General features: G+C 33.5%; 1 protein-coding gene across 1 annotated transcript in view; it reads left to right on the forward strand.

Annotated features, from left to right (window-relative positions):
• LOC115876535 (paired box pox-meso protein) overlaps positions 1-8,668 on the forward strand; it is a 68,576-nt gene extending 59,908 nt beyond the window's left edge. The window contains exons 4-5 of the mRNA XM_030892348.1: positions 4,774-4,999; positions 7,758-8,668. Coding sequence (XP_030748208.1) covers positions 4,774-4,999; positions 7,758-8,242 — 711 coding nt within the window. The 3' untranslated portion in view covers positions 8,243-8,668. The remainder of the gene's footprint in view (positions 1-4,773; positions 5,000-7,757) is intronic.
• The last annotated feature ends 5,980 nt before the right edge of the window (positions 8,669-14,648 follow it).

Below are 14,648 nucleotides of genomic sequence, written 5' to 3' on the forward strand. Positions count from 1 at the left end.
CGTTTATTCAAATAAGACCAAAATAACCTAGATATTTTACTTTTTAAAGAATTTAAAGAAGAAGAAGAATTTAAAAAAAGAAAATTAAATCTATCTAAACTCGTCTTTTTTTTAACAGCTTTTCATAAAAAATTAAATAATAATAAGACAAACCAAATGAAATAATAAATTTTACACTAACGTAACTAATGATAAATCTTCTAAACAAACAAGTATACATATATAAGTATTCCATTGAAGAAACAACTACAAGTTTGGTGTAAAAAATTATTTGAATCGCTCCTGTAAATTCATTATTTTTAAAACGTGCGCTACCATTGCCTGCATATTTACAAAATATGGAAAGTGGAAATCTGAAACACAAAACCTCATATGGAACTCTTTTTCTGTGCGGTCGGCCACCCTGTAGAGATTTTAGACCTATGTGTATGTCAGTTGAAATTTAAATGGAAAATTGAAAACTATAAATAGTTGAAAAATCGTGTAATACATTATTAATTTGCTGTGTAGCCAGTGTAACCAACCCTGATTTTCTAACCCCGTTTCTCATACTGAAGAGGGGTTGTTGTCCAGTTTCAACTGTGACACCATATAAACAGGCGGTTAACGGACAAGAGACACGCGTCGAGTACAATGGACCGACGTTAGAGGGCGTTGTAAGTGTCACGTCGCTGACTCTTATCGTATGAAACAGTTTAAGCTACCATTTTTTTAGGTGATTCGGCTGAACCGTTTGCAAATACATAATATGAGATTACGATGACTTCGTATTAGAAAGATTTTTGTTGAAAGGATGTGTATTGTGTTTTTAATTAATAAAATAATTAATTAAAAAAACGTTTTTTTTTGAAAACGAACTTTTATTTGAAAATGCTCTAAATTTATGATCATAATGTTTAAATCAAATTAAATCCATCATTTTATTACATGACAGTATTACACAATTTATATGATAAATTTATATATAAAAAAACAATTTATATGAGCTTGGCTCAAAGTCTCCAATTTGCACAATACGGTCGAAACACAATACTGTTTTTTTGAGCAAAACACAATACTGTGTTTCCAAGCTCAAAAAAACTTGCACAGTACGATCGAAAAAACGGCGTCAGCGATGGTTATGAAATGAAGAACGCTGTCATATTATATGTATGTAAAATTATATATAGGGAATGTCATCGATCGTCATTTCCAAGCCAACTGGACGCCAATATTGGAGAGTACCAAACAGTTGACTAGCCGGTTTTTGGTGGCTCTTGAAATCTGGCGGTCTTTCCAGATCTTGGTCAGTCTCCCAACAGCTACCTTTGCCATGTTGCACCTACGCTTCACCTCTTCTTCCGATGTGCCTGTATTTGTCAATAGTGATCCCAGGTATACGTATGACTTAACGACTTCAAAACGGTCGATATGACTTATATTTGGATGGTTGTTATGTTGCCGATCAACTATCATGATTTAGTTTTTTTACGTATTTAGTTCCAAACCGAGCCGATTGCTTTCGTTTTCTACTCTATTTACTAAATTGATTAACTCTTTATGACTGTTAGCGAGTAGTGCTGTATCATCTGCAAAGCGTAGATTTTTTATTTTTTGGCCATTTATTGAAATGCCTCCTACCCATGTTTCTAGCGACCTTCTCATTATGTATTCTCCGTATATGTTAAATAGTTGAGGAGACAATATACACCCCTGTCTGACTCCTTGTTCGAGGGAAAATTCCTTTGAAGCTGAATCCAGTATTCTAACTGATCCTGTAATGTGCTGATACAACTGAATGATAAGTGAAATAAGGTGTTGCGGTACCCCCACTTCCTTTAAGATTTTCCACAGGTGATGCCATCTGACTTTATCGAAAGCTGTTTTATAGTCTACGATACAAATATAAAGAGAGATGTTGAATTCCCTTGCTTTCTCTATGATTAGGCGCATATTCAGAAGATGTTCCCGAGTGCCTCTGCCCTTGGTGAAACCTGCTTGTTCTGCTGGAATTTCTCTTTCTAGAAAAGCTTTCAGTCTTTCATTTATAATTTGCAACATTACTTTACTGGCATGTGAGATGAGGGAAATTGTACGATAGTTGCTGCACTTATGTATGCTCCCTTTCTTGTGGAGAGTGACAATGGTGGAGTGTGTCCAGTCGTCGGGCCATTCTCCTGTGTGCCATATTTTATTACAGATCAGATGAAGCATTTCTAATCCAGGTTCGGCTTTAATTATTAACGGCTTTTATTATTTCTGCTGTCATTAAGTCTGAACCTGGTGCTTTATGGTATTTTAATTTGTTTATGGCCAATTCAACTTCACTTCTAAGGATGTCCGGTTCTTTCTCTGAATTTTCGTGGTGGTCGACATAGTTATATTCTTCACTGTCTTTGTATAAATCTTCGCAATATGATCTCGACACCTCAATAATGTCTTCTTTTTTGGTTCTTAAAGTTCCATTTTGATCTTCGATTGCCCAATTTCTGGCTTTAAAGTCCCTGGTAATATATTTTATTTTTTTGAAGAGGTCTCTTGGTTGGTTATTTAGACTGTGTCCCTCGATTTCTTTGCATATATCAGAGTAAAATTGTTGTTTGTCTCTTCTTGCTCCTTGCTTTATTGCCTTATTCAGGTATTTTAGTTCTTCTTTCTCTTCTTCTGTGTGTATGCCTTTCCGGTGGAAGTCTTCGATGATCTGGAATGTCTCGTTCGATAACCAGTGTTTTCGTTTTATCGGTTGATCTTCTTTTTCTGACCCTGTTGCAGTTGTTGTCAATTTTTTGACAGCTTCCCATATTTCTTGGGCTGTTGTATTTTCTGTTGAGATAGTCAGGAAAGCCTGGGTTCCTTGGAGAATTTCTTCGCTGTTTCTTTTTATTAATCTTGTTGGTGTTGAAGGGTGTTTTGAGTTTAAGTTTTATTATGGCAAATAGGAGCTGATGGTCTGATCCACATATTGCCCCTGGTAATGTACGTGCTGTTTGAATGGAGGATTTCCAGCGGGTGTTGGTCAATATGTAGTCTATTTGATTCCGTGTTCTGTCTCCAGGGCTTCTCCAAGTATAGAGTCTGGGAATGTGGTGTTTAAATCTAGTGTTCATTATAGAATAGCTGTTATTGATGGCAAATTCGATTAAACGGTCTCCTCTTTCATTCCTCTCTCCCAAGCTGTATTTTCCAAGGATATTTTTTAGATCATCATTCATTTTAATGTTCCCAACTTTTGCGTTAAAGTCGCCGCAAATTAATGTCAGTTCTTTGTTTGGTATATTCCTGATGGTAAGTTCTAATTTATTGTAGAATTCTTCGATTTCATTGTTCTCTGCCGTTGCTGTCGGTGCATATATTTGAATGATGTTGAATTTATGAGGTTTGCCGTCTAGTCTAAGGAGAACTATTCTGTCGTTTACAGCTCTAAATTCTATGACGGATTTATGGATTCTGGCTGATATCAAAATGGCTACGCCTGTGAATGTTTGTTTGTCATTGCCAGAGAAATAGACATAATTTCCATTAGAGGTTTTGAAGTAGCCCTACCCTAGCCAGTGTGTTTCCGCCAGTCCCGCAATTTCGATTCTGTACCTTGACAACTCGCTTTTGATGATTGCTAGTTTACCCGTTATTGTCTTCAAGCCCCGCACATTCCACGTACCAATGTTTCTCATCTGGAGTTTCTGATGACCAGTAGCTAATTTTCCACACCATGCCTGATCATTCACAATTTCACAATCATGAGGCCGGTAGCTGACTTTTCACTTTGCGACCCGGAATCGCAGAAGCGCCAGTCGTCACCCGGACTGCGTGACAGCATCCGAGGCTCTATGTTAAATGACATCACGCATGACTTTCTTGGGAGATTAATGCAGTGGATTCCCCTGCCCTTCTGCATCGCAGTGTCGTAACCATTCTGCTGCTACAGCTCCGCTTACGATTTTCTGGCATCGAACCTTGATTGAAGTTTCTTCGATAGCTTCGACCCAGTAATGACACAGCTGCTTCTCTATGGCATGCTAGTTTTGGTCCGCCCCGGATATTTCATTTCTCCGGTACCACCCATATCTGGGAGGCGTTCCCCTATCCGCCACCTGGGGAGGCGCTCGATGGAGGACTAGCAACCCCACCATATGCGAAATCTATATAGAAAGGTTAGAAAAATTCTAAAAACTGCATGGCCAATTTTATTAAAAACGGTTTAATTGGTCGATTATAAAAAAAAATTATAAACAAAAATATAAAACGACCAACTTACGTTGCAATGCATATAATAGTTTTGCGGATATAGTAGTATTATTTGAGGATATAGTAGTATTATTTTAATTTTTATGACATAAATCGGAAACTAATCAAGACACTGTAGTTTTCTCCACAACTTTTGTCTCTTTTAACCGGTCGCAACTTAAATATTCTTACTGATAGTTCATTTTATGTAGAATTGACTCTCGCAAACCGTTTTCCGATATCTCTAACAGATCTCGAGTTATTTGGGAAAATCTAGAAAAGACATATGTTTTTTCTGTTTTCTGAAACATTTAACAACAAATATTTCTGGAACAAAAAGTATCAATTTTAAAAACGATACGGTTTTGTAAAGTACACATTCAGCACTACAACAAATTACCAAATAAACAAAATCGATTAACCAAATTATTTTCGAAATAATTCCTCACACCCCTTCTATATCGTCTGTTGTAGTAGTCTGCTCTATATTTTATTGTATTTAATATAAAAGCTTTGCTTTCTAGCAAAAATAATATTAAAAATACATTTAAAGTATTTTCTTTTTCGCAGCAAGTCGCTACACCTACAGTAGTAAAGAAAATCCTGCGATTCAAGCAGGAAAATCCGGGAATGTTCGCATGGGAAATCCGGGAACAGCTGATAGCCCAACGTGTGTGCGAGCCGCACAACATCCCCTCAGTCAGTTCGGTGAACAGGATTTTGAGGAACAGCGGCGTTTGGCCCGATCACCAGGAAACAGGAGTGGGACACGCCAGGCAACACAACCAGGGATCAGGTAAGAAAATATCGGAAAATAAACAGGATGAGCTGTAAAATTTAATGTTTATATTATATTACGAACCCCGTGAGTCTTTAGTATAGAAACGCGTGTCATAAATATTTGATCTTATTTATTAATTAACAGAAATTATAATTATTCTCTACGTAAAAAACAATAGCATAATATTTTCTAACAATAAGAAGCTCGTTTAAGATATGTTTTTTTTTGGAGGACGCTGCATATCTAATGAAGAACTTGTGGCACAATGTTATTTTATTTACATAAAACTGACCCCCTCCATATTATACATATATCTATACAGGGTGTCCCATTTTGGTTGAAATCATACGGTATCTCCGTTATTAAAGATAGAAGGGTGCGGTTTGCACAAACCGGTCCCACTTTTTTGTCAAACGGAAGACGCCGTAAACAAAATTTTCATAGCCCTCTTCGTTTCCGAGCTACAGGGTCTTTTTGAAAATTTTGCAATTTTCTAACCCAATCCCCCGTATCTCTGTTATTGTTAACAGTATCTTAACATTCGTAAAAGCTGTTTATTGTAGAACTTTTTACGTAGAATACGGCGGCACAGCCTGCTATTCTAAGAAAATTATATTTTTAAAGATATGAACTAAAGTTATGATTTTTTTAAATTGAATATCCTGTATATTTATAAATTATTTGATCTGGCTTACCATAAGCTTCTCAAAAATATACAGGGTTGTCCACCACATACGACACGGAGTATTGTAGCTAAACGATTAGATTTTTACAAATTGTAAGTTTTGGGTTTATTGAAGGACTATTAGAGCTACAATTTAAAAATATTTTTAAAAGATACAGAGTGTCCCAAATAAATGAAAAATATCAAAGTTGTAATTTTTTAAATTGAATACAACAAACAATCTAAAATGACAATATTCCACGGGTATATTGATAAATGAAGTCTAAATTATAAGAAAATGCATTTTCTACGAAAACTTGAAGGGATAGGTAAAAAGTGGCATAATACAATTTGATAGACAATTAAATTGTGCATCTGATTTTCCTAAAATATACAGAGCGTTCCATTTAAATTAAACAAATTATTGCCGTTTAAAGCTAGAAATTATTTAAAATAAATTTTTAGACACTCTGTATGAAATAGTATTATTTTTATTATTGTAACACAATAACTGATCAATAAATAAACTTCAGTGAATATTTAGTATTAAAAACTTTGATACCCTTGGAGAAAAGGAGCCTTAAAATTTTACTACAATTTCACAAAATTGAAAATATTTCAAAAACGGTAAGGTTTAAGTGTAATAAACCTTAATCAAATTTACCTTTATTTTAATCGTAGAAACTAAAAATGTAATAAAATACAGGGTGTTCCAATTAAAAAATACAACTTTAATATTTTTTTATTTATTTGGGACACTCTGTCTCTTGTAAAAATATTTTTAAATTATAGCTCTAATACTCCTTCAACGAACCCAAAACTTAGAATTTTTAAAAATCTAACCATTTAGCTACAATACTCCGTGTCGTATGTGGTGAACAACCCAGTATATCACTCTATATTTATTTTCACTATTTACTGCCATATTTAAAAGTTTTTAATAAAAGATCATATTTATTAGTAGGCCATGATTGATAAAAAAGGAACTAAGGAATTATTAAAAGTATATGTACTATCTGTCTCTTGTTTTTTTTGCATGGGAGCCACTAGTAATTTTTTTATAAATCAGGGAAATTTAACTCTCTACCGCTATTCGTAAATCTAAGTTACTGGAACTTTTAGATATTCTTTTAACTAATTTACGTGAAATACCGGGTGCGTCTCAAAAGTGGCTTACCCATATAACTTTTTTAATTTTGCAGATAAAAAACGAGTTTTGATATAATAATATATGACATAAATTAGGATTCATTCACGTATTCAATTGTTTTTGGGCACTTTCTGTTTCACCGGAAATGACTACAACTATTGATTTTTAATGGCACCCTCGGTATTTTTTTTTTACTTTATTCGATAGAAAATGACACTCTGAATAGAATGACATATCATATGCCAAATTTTGACATTTTCGCACATGGTTTATTTAAAATTGTAACATGTGTGGTTCATAACAACAATTTGACTCCAAATACCAAGTGTGTGGTACCAAATTATTCGCAGAAATGAGCTACCCTCGTTTCATTTGAAAACATTGAGATAGGATTAAGAATACGATTTGGACATCTTTTAACCCACCAGGACGAGACACTGAAAACATTAGACTATCGAATTTATTTTTCCAAGGCTCCTTTATTAAAAATTAGTGTTTTTAACACAGCCATGGCACTCTATAGATTGAAATTTAAACTACAATGTTTTTTGAAGCGTATCATGTCATTCTATTCAAAGTGTCATTTCCTATCAAGTAAAGTAAATAATACCGATGATGCTATTTAAAAATCAAAAGTTGTAGTCATTTCCGGTGAAACAAGAAGTGACTGAAAACAATTGAATACGTCAATTAATCCTAATTTATGTCATATACTAACATACCAAATCTCGTTAATTTATCTGAAAAAATAAAAAAGTTATAGGGGTGAGCCACTTTTGAGACGCATCCGGTATATTTTGAGCAAGATGCTTAATCTAATAATAATAGTATAAGTATATATCTTTAGTAATAACGGAGATACCGTAAGATTTCAACTAAAATGGGACACCCGCCTGTACATATTATCTCTATTTATATACGTCTATTTTTCCAACTAAAACACACTTTTCCTGTTTCAGATGCTACTCTCAGATCGGATCCCTATACTAAACACACCTCCACAACACTAAACCCGACGATCTCGTATTTTCCAACTCTGCACGAGACTTCATCTTACCCCCAAGTTACTCGGTTAACATCACTTCACCAACAACTCCACGTAGTAACTACCACTCACACTCTAGAAAGTCCATCCTGGTCCAGTTTTAACAACCTGATAGTCCCATACAGACCCCAAGTGTTCGAAAGAGATAATTCACCGAATTATAATGAAAAGGGACAGAAAGACACTAGTGTAGAAGACCAAGAGGTCAAGAACCAACCAAAGAAGAATCCGTATTCTATAGAAGAGTTGTTAAAGAAGCCTTCTAGAAAAGTTAAACTACCTAGTCCCATGGGTTGTGTGAGTTTTCACCAACCTGTCGGTGTTATAGTCACTACAGATGATTGTGGAAAGGTTGATGATGATAGTGAAGAAAAAGATGAGAAAATAGAAGTTGAATAGTAGGCTTTGTCTGTGCATCCATTGTAAAATGAATGTGACAAAAAGGGAGGAAAAACAATACAAATGAAAAACTAGTTCGAAAGCAATCAGAAAATAATTTGAATTATATTTTCAATTAGTTTTGAATTTTTTTTCTGTTGAAAGTAGATTTGTAGTATTATTTTATTAAGTAACACAGATAGTTGCTTAATAAAATAAATGTAGAATAAAAAAACTTGAAATCTGCAGCTAAAACTATACCTATAAATAACTAGAAATGTAAATTAAAATACAGGGTGAGTCTTAAATAAGTGCAAATATTTTCAGGGGTAGTATATTTCGTCCCCAGAACTCAACACAATTATGATGTGTTAATTAGTCAAAAAATTGAAATTTTTGACTCATTTTTTGGATTTTTTTTTAGTTTTTAGTTAAAAAACACAATTTCTTGAATATGGCAACATACGTAGTAGATTAAATTTACAAGAAAGAAACCCCAGAAAAGATCCCGTGTGGTTCTCAAAATTTAAGCGAAAAATATTTTTTTGGAAATTTTCAAAGTAAAATAACTCAGTTTTGCACTTATTTGAAAAACGGTAAAGAGGAACTATGTTTCTTTTACCCAGATCTACCAGCCCTGAAAATATTTGCACTTATTTAAGACTCACCCTGTATAAACAGGGTGTCATTAATGACAAAAATTGATGTATCTAAGAAGGGTATCGTTTAAATGTACCTACAGTCTGCCCAACGAGAGAATATGGCGGTTGTCATTTTTATTCACAAGTAGATAGATGTTTAAGGTATTTTCTGTCATTTTTTGGATGTCCTCTGTCGAAATCGTCCTTTCTCTCGCTCGACAACTTACTAATCAATTTAAAAAATTTTCTACTTGTCCATTTTTTCATTATTGCCTAAGTTACTAATCAACTAATTTACAACAAATAATAAAATGTTGACTTTAGGGTGTCATTTAAAACAAACTCTGAATTGTGATATACTGATATAAAGAGAATGAATGTGAATATTTAAAATCTCGATAGAAGTGTAGTAGTCTTGTTAAAGTCAAGAGCATTAAATAAATACAGCATCAAACTCATATATTGCTACTTGCTACTTAAATAAAATGAATATCAATTTTAATATAATTATAATTGATAGGACGAACAGTATATCAGGCTGTTTGCATTGTAAGAAAATGAAGTACCGTATGATCGAAAAAAAAACGACGTCAGCGATGGCTATGAGATGAAGATTGCTCTCTTTTTATATGTAAATTTATAGGAAATGTCATCGATCGTCATTTCCCAGCCAACTGGACGCCGTTTTTTTTTCGATCATACGGTATTTCTTAGGAATAGGGATACTATGAGACGTCTTGTATATGTTATAGACCATATGCGATAACAGACCGTATATACAGGGTGTTCCTTAGTGACATGGTGTTTTAAACCTAACTAACATTTAAGGGGTTGTTTCCTGGACCTATTCAAAGATAGATCTCTTTATGAAACATGATACGCGTTTTCTACGCATCAAAATGCCTATTTTGATGTACAATTTCATTTACTTCATCTAGTAGCGGCCCTATGGTTATTACATTGAATATTTTTGAAAGAAAAAATGGCACGCCACTGACTACTCTTAGAATAAAAATTATTTTCAAAATCCTCAGTCATTTCCAAACAGTTTTCATCTCCTGATTTTTCTTTTCGTCGACACATAGGGGGGTTATTTTTTTTAGTACAATACGAATCTGAGTGTTCATTTACATATGGGCTAGTCCTTTTGTATATGGGCTGTTTTACATGTATGGTCTGTAACAGGTAACATATATACTAATGTAAATAATAAGGTCTCCAAATTTATTTTTTCCAAATAATTACACACATCACATCATGATGCTATATCATTAGTTTTTTTTCTAGATACGTATTTGTATATAATGAAGATAGCGAGCTTGGGCGTCCTAAAGGAAATAAACATATTTATTTATTTATTTATGTTATATATATTATTTATTCTTAGACGTAAGTTATTTTAAGTGAGAAAAAAATATCATTTTGAATGTTTAAACTCGTAGTAATCATATATAGTAATCAGGAATATTATATGGAGGACGAGGGGTTTATAAATTTTACACTCAGATAAAAGATTTCATAGTATGAAAAAAAAAACATGTTTTGAAATAAGCCTGGGTATTTGCCAACGAAAAATAAATCTTTAAAATAAAGGTTATTTAAAACCGTTGACGTTATTTTCTCTATCAGGGCGCATAAAATCTAGTATGTGGTAATAATCTATTTGGCAAAAATATGAAATTTAATATTAGTTTCACAAATGATATCTGACAATAAGCTTCATAAATTTTAAATTAATTAATGTATGGGTTTATTTTTTTATTGTTGCCCTCTAACGGATAAACGAGGCATTTTTGTCTAGGGGGAAACATACGTATGTAAAAATACGTATTTGTTCTATGTCCGCGGAATATTGAGACTTCCTGTATATCTTGTAGGTCTGCTTTGGAAAAAAATCCAATTTTTTTTTCTCAAAACTGTACGAAGTGACAAAGAGACAAAACTTTACAAGAGAAAATGTAGTAAATACTAGGAAGTTTAAGGAAGAAAGGAGGAAGTTTAAGGAAGAAAGAAGGAAGAAAAAGAGTGGTCGGTAAAATGGTAAAATATTTTTATTAAAATTATAGATTATGATTATTATTGATTAGAGGTGGGGGTAGTTCACACCCTTCCCGTACTTTTTCTCATTTTTTGTGATGGTAAAATGTTAAAGCATTTAGCAAAACATAGAAACACCATCTAGTTCAAATCGGAATATCGGTTCTTAAAAAATATGTTCATTTTTTTAAATCTTGATGTCCTTTAACGGCCAAACGAAGCACTTTTCTATAGAGGTTAAAGGCGGGCGGCCACTGCGAACAAAACTAAACTAAGCCAAGGGCATATAAGATTTGTAAAAATCAGCTCCCATACTTTTAAATGCATCAGCGGCCACTTGAGTGAAACTAAACGAAAATATATGAACGAAGATTTAAATCGTAGTTTAGTTTCGCTCGTTTTAGTTCGTGACAGGTTCCAGCGAATTTTTCGCAGTGATTAATTCTCTGATAGCAGAGATACAATACGCAAAAGCAGCTAACTTAGCTGACTACTAAGCAAAAATCGTTCCCAGTGGCCGATGAAACTTATTTTCGTTTAGTTACTGTTTCTTTCTATATTCTTAGCTTAGTTTAGTTTCGCTCGTTTTAGTTCGTGACAGGTCCCAGCGAATTTTTCGCAGCGATTAGTTCTATCATAGCAGAGCCACAATACAAAAACGCAGCTAACTTAGCTGACTACCAAGCAAAAATCGTTCCTATAGTGGCCGATGAACCTTTTTCGTTTAGTTACCGTTTCTTTCTAGGTATATTCTTAGATTAGGTTTAGTTTCGCTCGGAATGGCCGCCTGCCTTGTGTCCAATGAACTTATTTTGACTCCAAAAATAAATAGTAGTTCTCTGTCCTGGGAATATTGGGACACCCTGTATACACACAGCAAAATATCACCGACCAGTGCAGACATGTGGACGTATTTGCATGCGCCAACACCAACTCATCCCTTTGATGTGTCTTGAAAAAACGACAACAGACGGATCGGTGGCCAATGCTTGGGCCAACTCGACCAATGCTGCCAGTATGACCGATAGTCGATTGGCCCAAGGCATTGGCCAGCGTATTGGCACATGCATTTTGGCAAGTGTAGAGAGGCCATTACGCCAGTGATGGGGTCATATCTGGACATTTTTGTTGGCCGAGTTTTCCAATAGCTGCTTCTGCTTTAGAGTAGAATGTTTGGTTCCTCTGTTATCGTGTTTTGGACGGGTGGCACATAGGTCGCTTCGCTATACAGTCGCTTCGCAGTATCTCCTCCATATCTCGATAACTTTTTCAATTTCTGTCAAAAGTTGTGTGTCCACATCGTGAATTACCCATGTTCTGGGCGCAAACTTACCCGTTATTTGTTTTATTTTGGAGAACAAACCTGTTGTTTCTGAGGTGTTTGCATGTATTTGTATTTCGGAACAAATGCTATCATAAAAATTATTTAAACTCTACGACATTCTTTTTGAATAGCTCTAGAGAGGAGGTTAAAAGATCCGGGATCTTTATGATTCTTTAGAGCTTTTGCTTTCAGTTTGCACCTTTCTTCGATAAGTAGTAAGGCATTTTCTGAGATCCAATGTTGTTTATTGCGCTCTGCCCTTGGTTAGGTTTCCTTTATGTTATTTAGCGTTACGTTCTTAAAATTTTCTCATCTATTTGTAGAGGATTGTATGTTGCCAATAAACTGATTATTGGTTATTTAGTTCATCATCTAGTCTTTCCCGAAAACCCTAGGTGTTTGTCACTCTAGCATGGCACGAGACGGCAGCATCATCATGGTACGAGACGGGATACTCTCCAGGTAAGGTTGATTATAGAAGTTGGTGGATCGACAATCAGCTCTGGGTGGTTTTAGTTGACTGAATTGAACTCTTACAACGGCTCTTAATAAAAATGTAGTCAATTTGATTTTTATACAGGGTGAGTCTTAAATAAGTGCAAATATTTTCAGGGGTGGTATATTTGGACCCCAGGAACACGTCTATGAGGTTTTTTTCGCTAAAAAAGATGTTGAAAATAGTGCATTTTTTTTTAAATTTCCCAGTATATTTTAAGAAAACTTTTTAGATCTGTACATGCCTGTTCACCGCAAATTTCCCCACCGTGTAATTTCTTAATCTCTGATATTACCATAGTTACGGCTTTACTCTATGGTTACGGCAATAAAAGGGATGCAATACAGAAAAAATCCGGTGGCTCTCAAAATTTAAAAAAAATCTTTTTTTTTTAAATTTTAAACTTAAATAACTGGGTTATTTGGGACTTATTTGAAAAATGGTAAAGAGAAAATATTTTCTTTTATCGAGATCTGCCAGCCCTGAAAATATTTACACTTATGTATTTAAGACTCACCCTGTATATTCCATTTGGAGATCTCCAGGTATAAAGGCGGCGTTTTTGTTGTTGAAAAAGTGAGTTACAGATAAATATTATAGATAAATAATTATATTATCCAGGAAGAACTGTTTTTTTGCATTAAAATATTCCATACTGATTGTAACTTCTTTAGATGAAATTCGTGAAAATACTGTTTCTAGTGAGGTATAAAACCCTTCTCTGTCTCTCCATCTTCTGCATCTGTAGTTGAAGCATATATTTGTATAAGATTTAGATTGCCTTAAATTGACTAGGGTAGCCTAGAAACGAGCCTAGAAGCCGAAGAGATGGATGCAGGAGATTCCGATTAAATTTGATTATCGATCTTCATTACTAAACGAAAATCGATAAACAAACTTAAAGCTCACGAGAATTGCGTATAACAATTAAAAAAAATATGTGGTACTAGGGAGCGATAAAAACTTATCTAAAAATATCTAAAAGTACGAACAACCTAGTATAAAATATCCACCAAGAAAGATTAATTGGGAATGTGTATTGCACAAAAGGGCAGAATACATCCAATGCTCAAAAAATATATATATTGACTGTGCATTAGATAGGCAATAGGTTTAAATTCTCTAGAATATATTTGTTGCGCTATGCTAGTGGTTATTTTAATGTATTTCGGTATTTTTCTTATCCTTTAAATAATTTATGAATAAATGCTTTTGATAAAAGAAATTTTCAGTGATACTAAAATGTCCTAATATTATTAAAATTTTGTAATATGTATATACTTAAATAATCTATTAGGAAATAAATATTTATTAGCACAATAATTTTTGTTTTTTTTTTAATTTACAATGTTTTTATTAAAGAAAAAATTCAACATATACAGGGTGACTCTTAAATAAGTTTTTTTCAGGGCTGATATCCATAAATAAAACGTTTTTCAAATAAATTCAAAATAACCGAGTAAAGCAAATCGGTTATTATATTAAAAATTAAAAAAAAATTGCTAAAATTTTGAGAACCACTGGATCTTGTGTGGATTTTCAAGAAATTTAAAAAAATGTTTGCACTTATTTAAGACTCACCCTATATTATATGCGAACAATGGAAATAAGAATAAGGCCTTACAATCCCCTTTGAAAGGACTAACAATAATGTTGTCATTAACTTTATAGAGGAGAAATGTATAAAAATAATGGTATATGAACTAAAATGCCCTGAAAATACACTCAGAAAAACGCAACCGAAAAATTTTTGGTCAGGTTTAAAATGTAATTTTTTTTTATTTTTAGCTCTATTTCCATGATTTTTTAGCAAACTGTAAATAAATAAATCAACTTTAATTAGTATTTGACTTATTATAAACATTAGTATTTGACTTATTATAAACATTAATATTTGACTTATTATAAACATTAGTATTTGACTTATTA

This window comes from Sitophilus oryzae, unplaced genomic scaffold, assembly GCF_002938485.1.
Source record: "Sitophilus oryzae breed Bouriz unplaced genomic scaffold, Soryzae_2.0 scaffold_1436_pilon_pilon, whole genome shotgun sequence".
Classification (NCBI taxonomy): Eukaryota; Metazoa; Arthropoda; class Insecta; order Coleoptera; family Curculionidae; genus Sitophilus; species Sitophilus oryzae.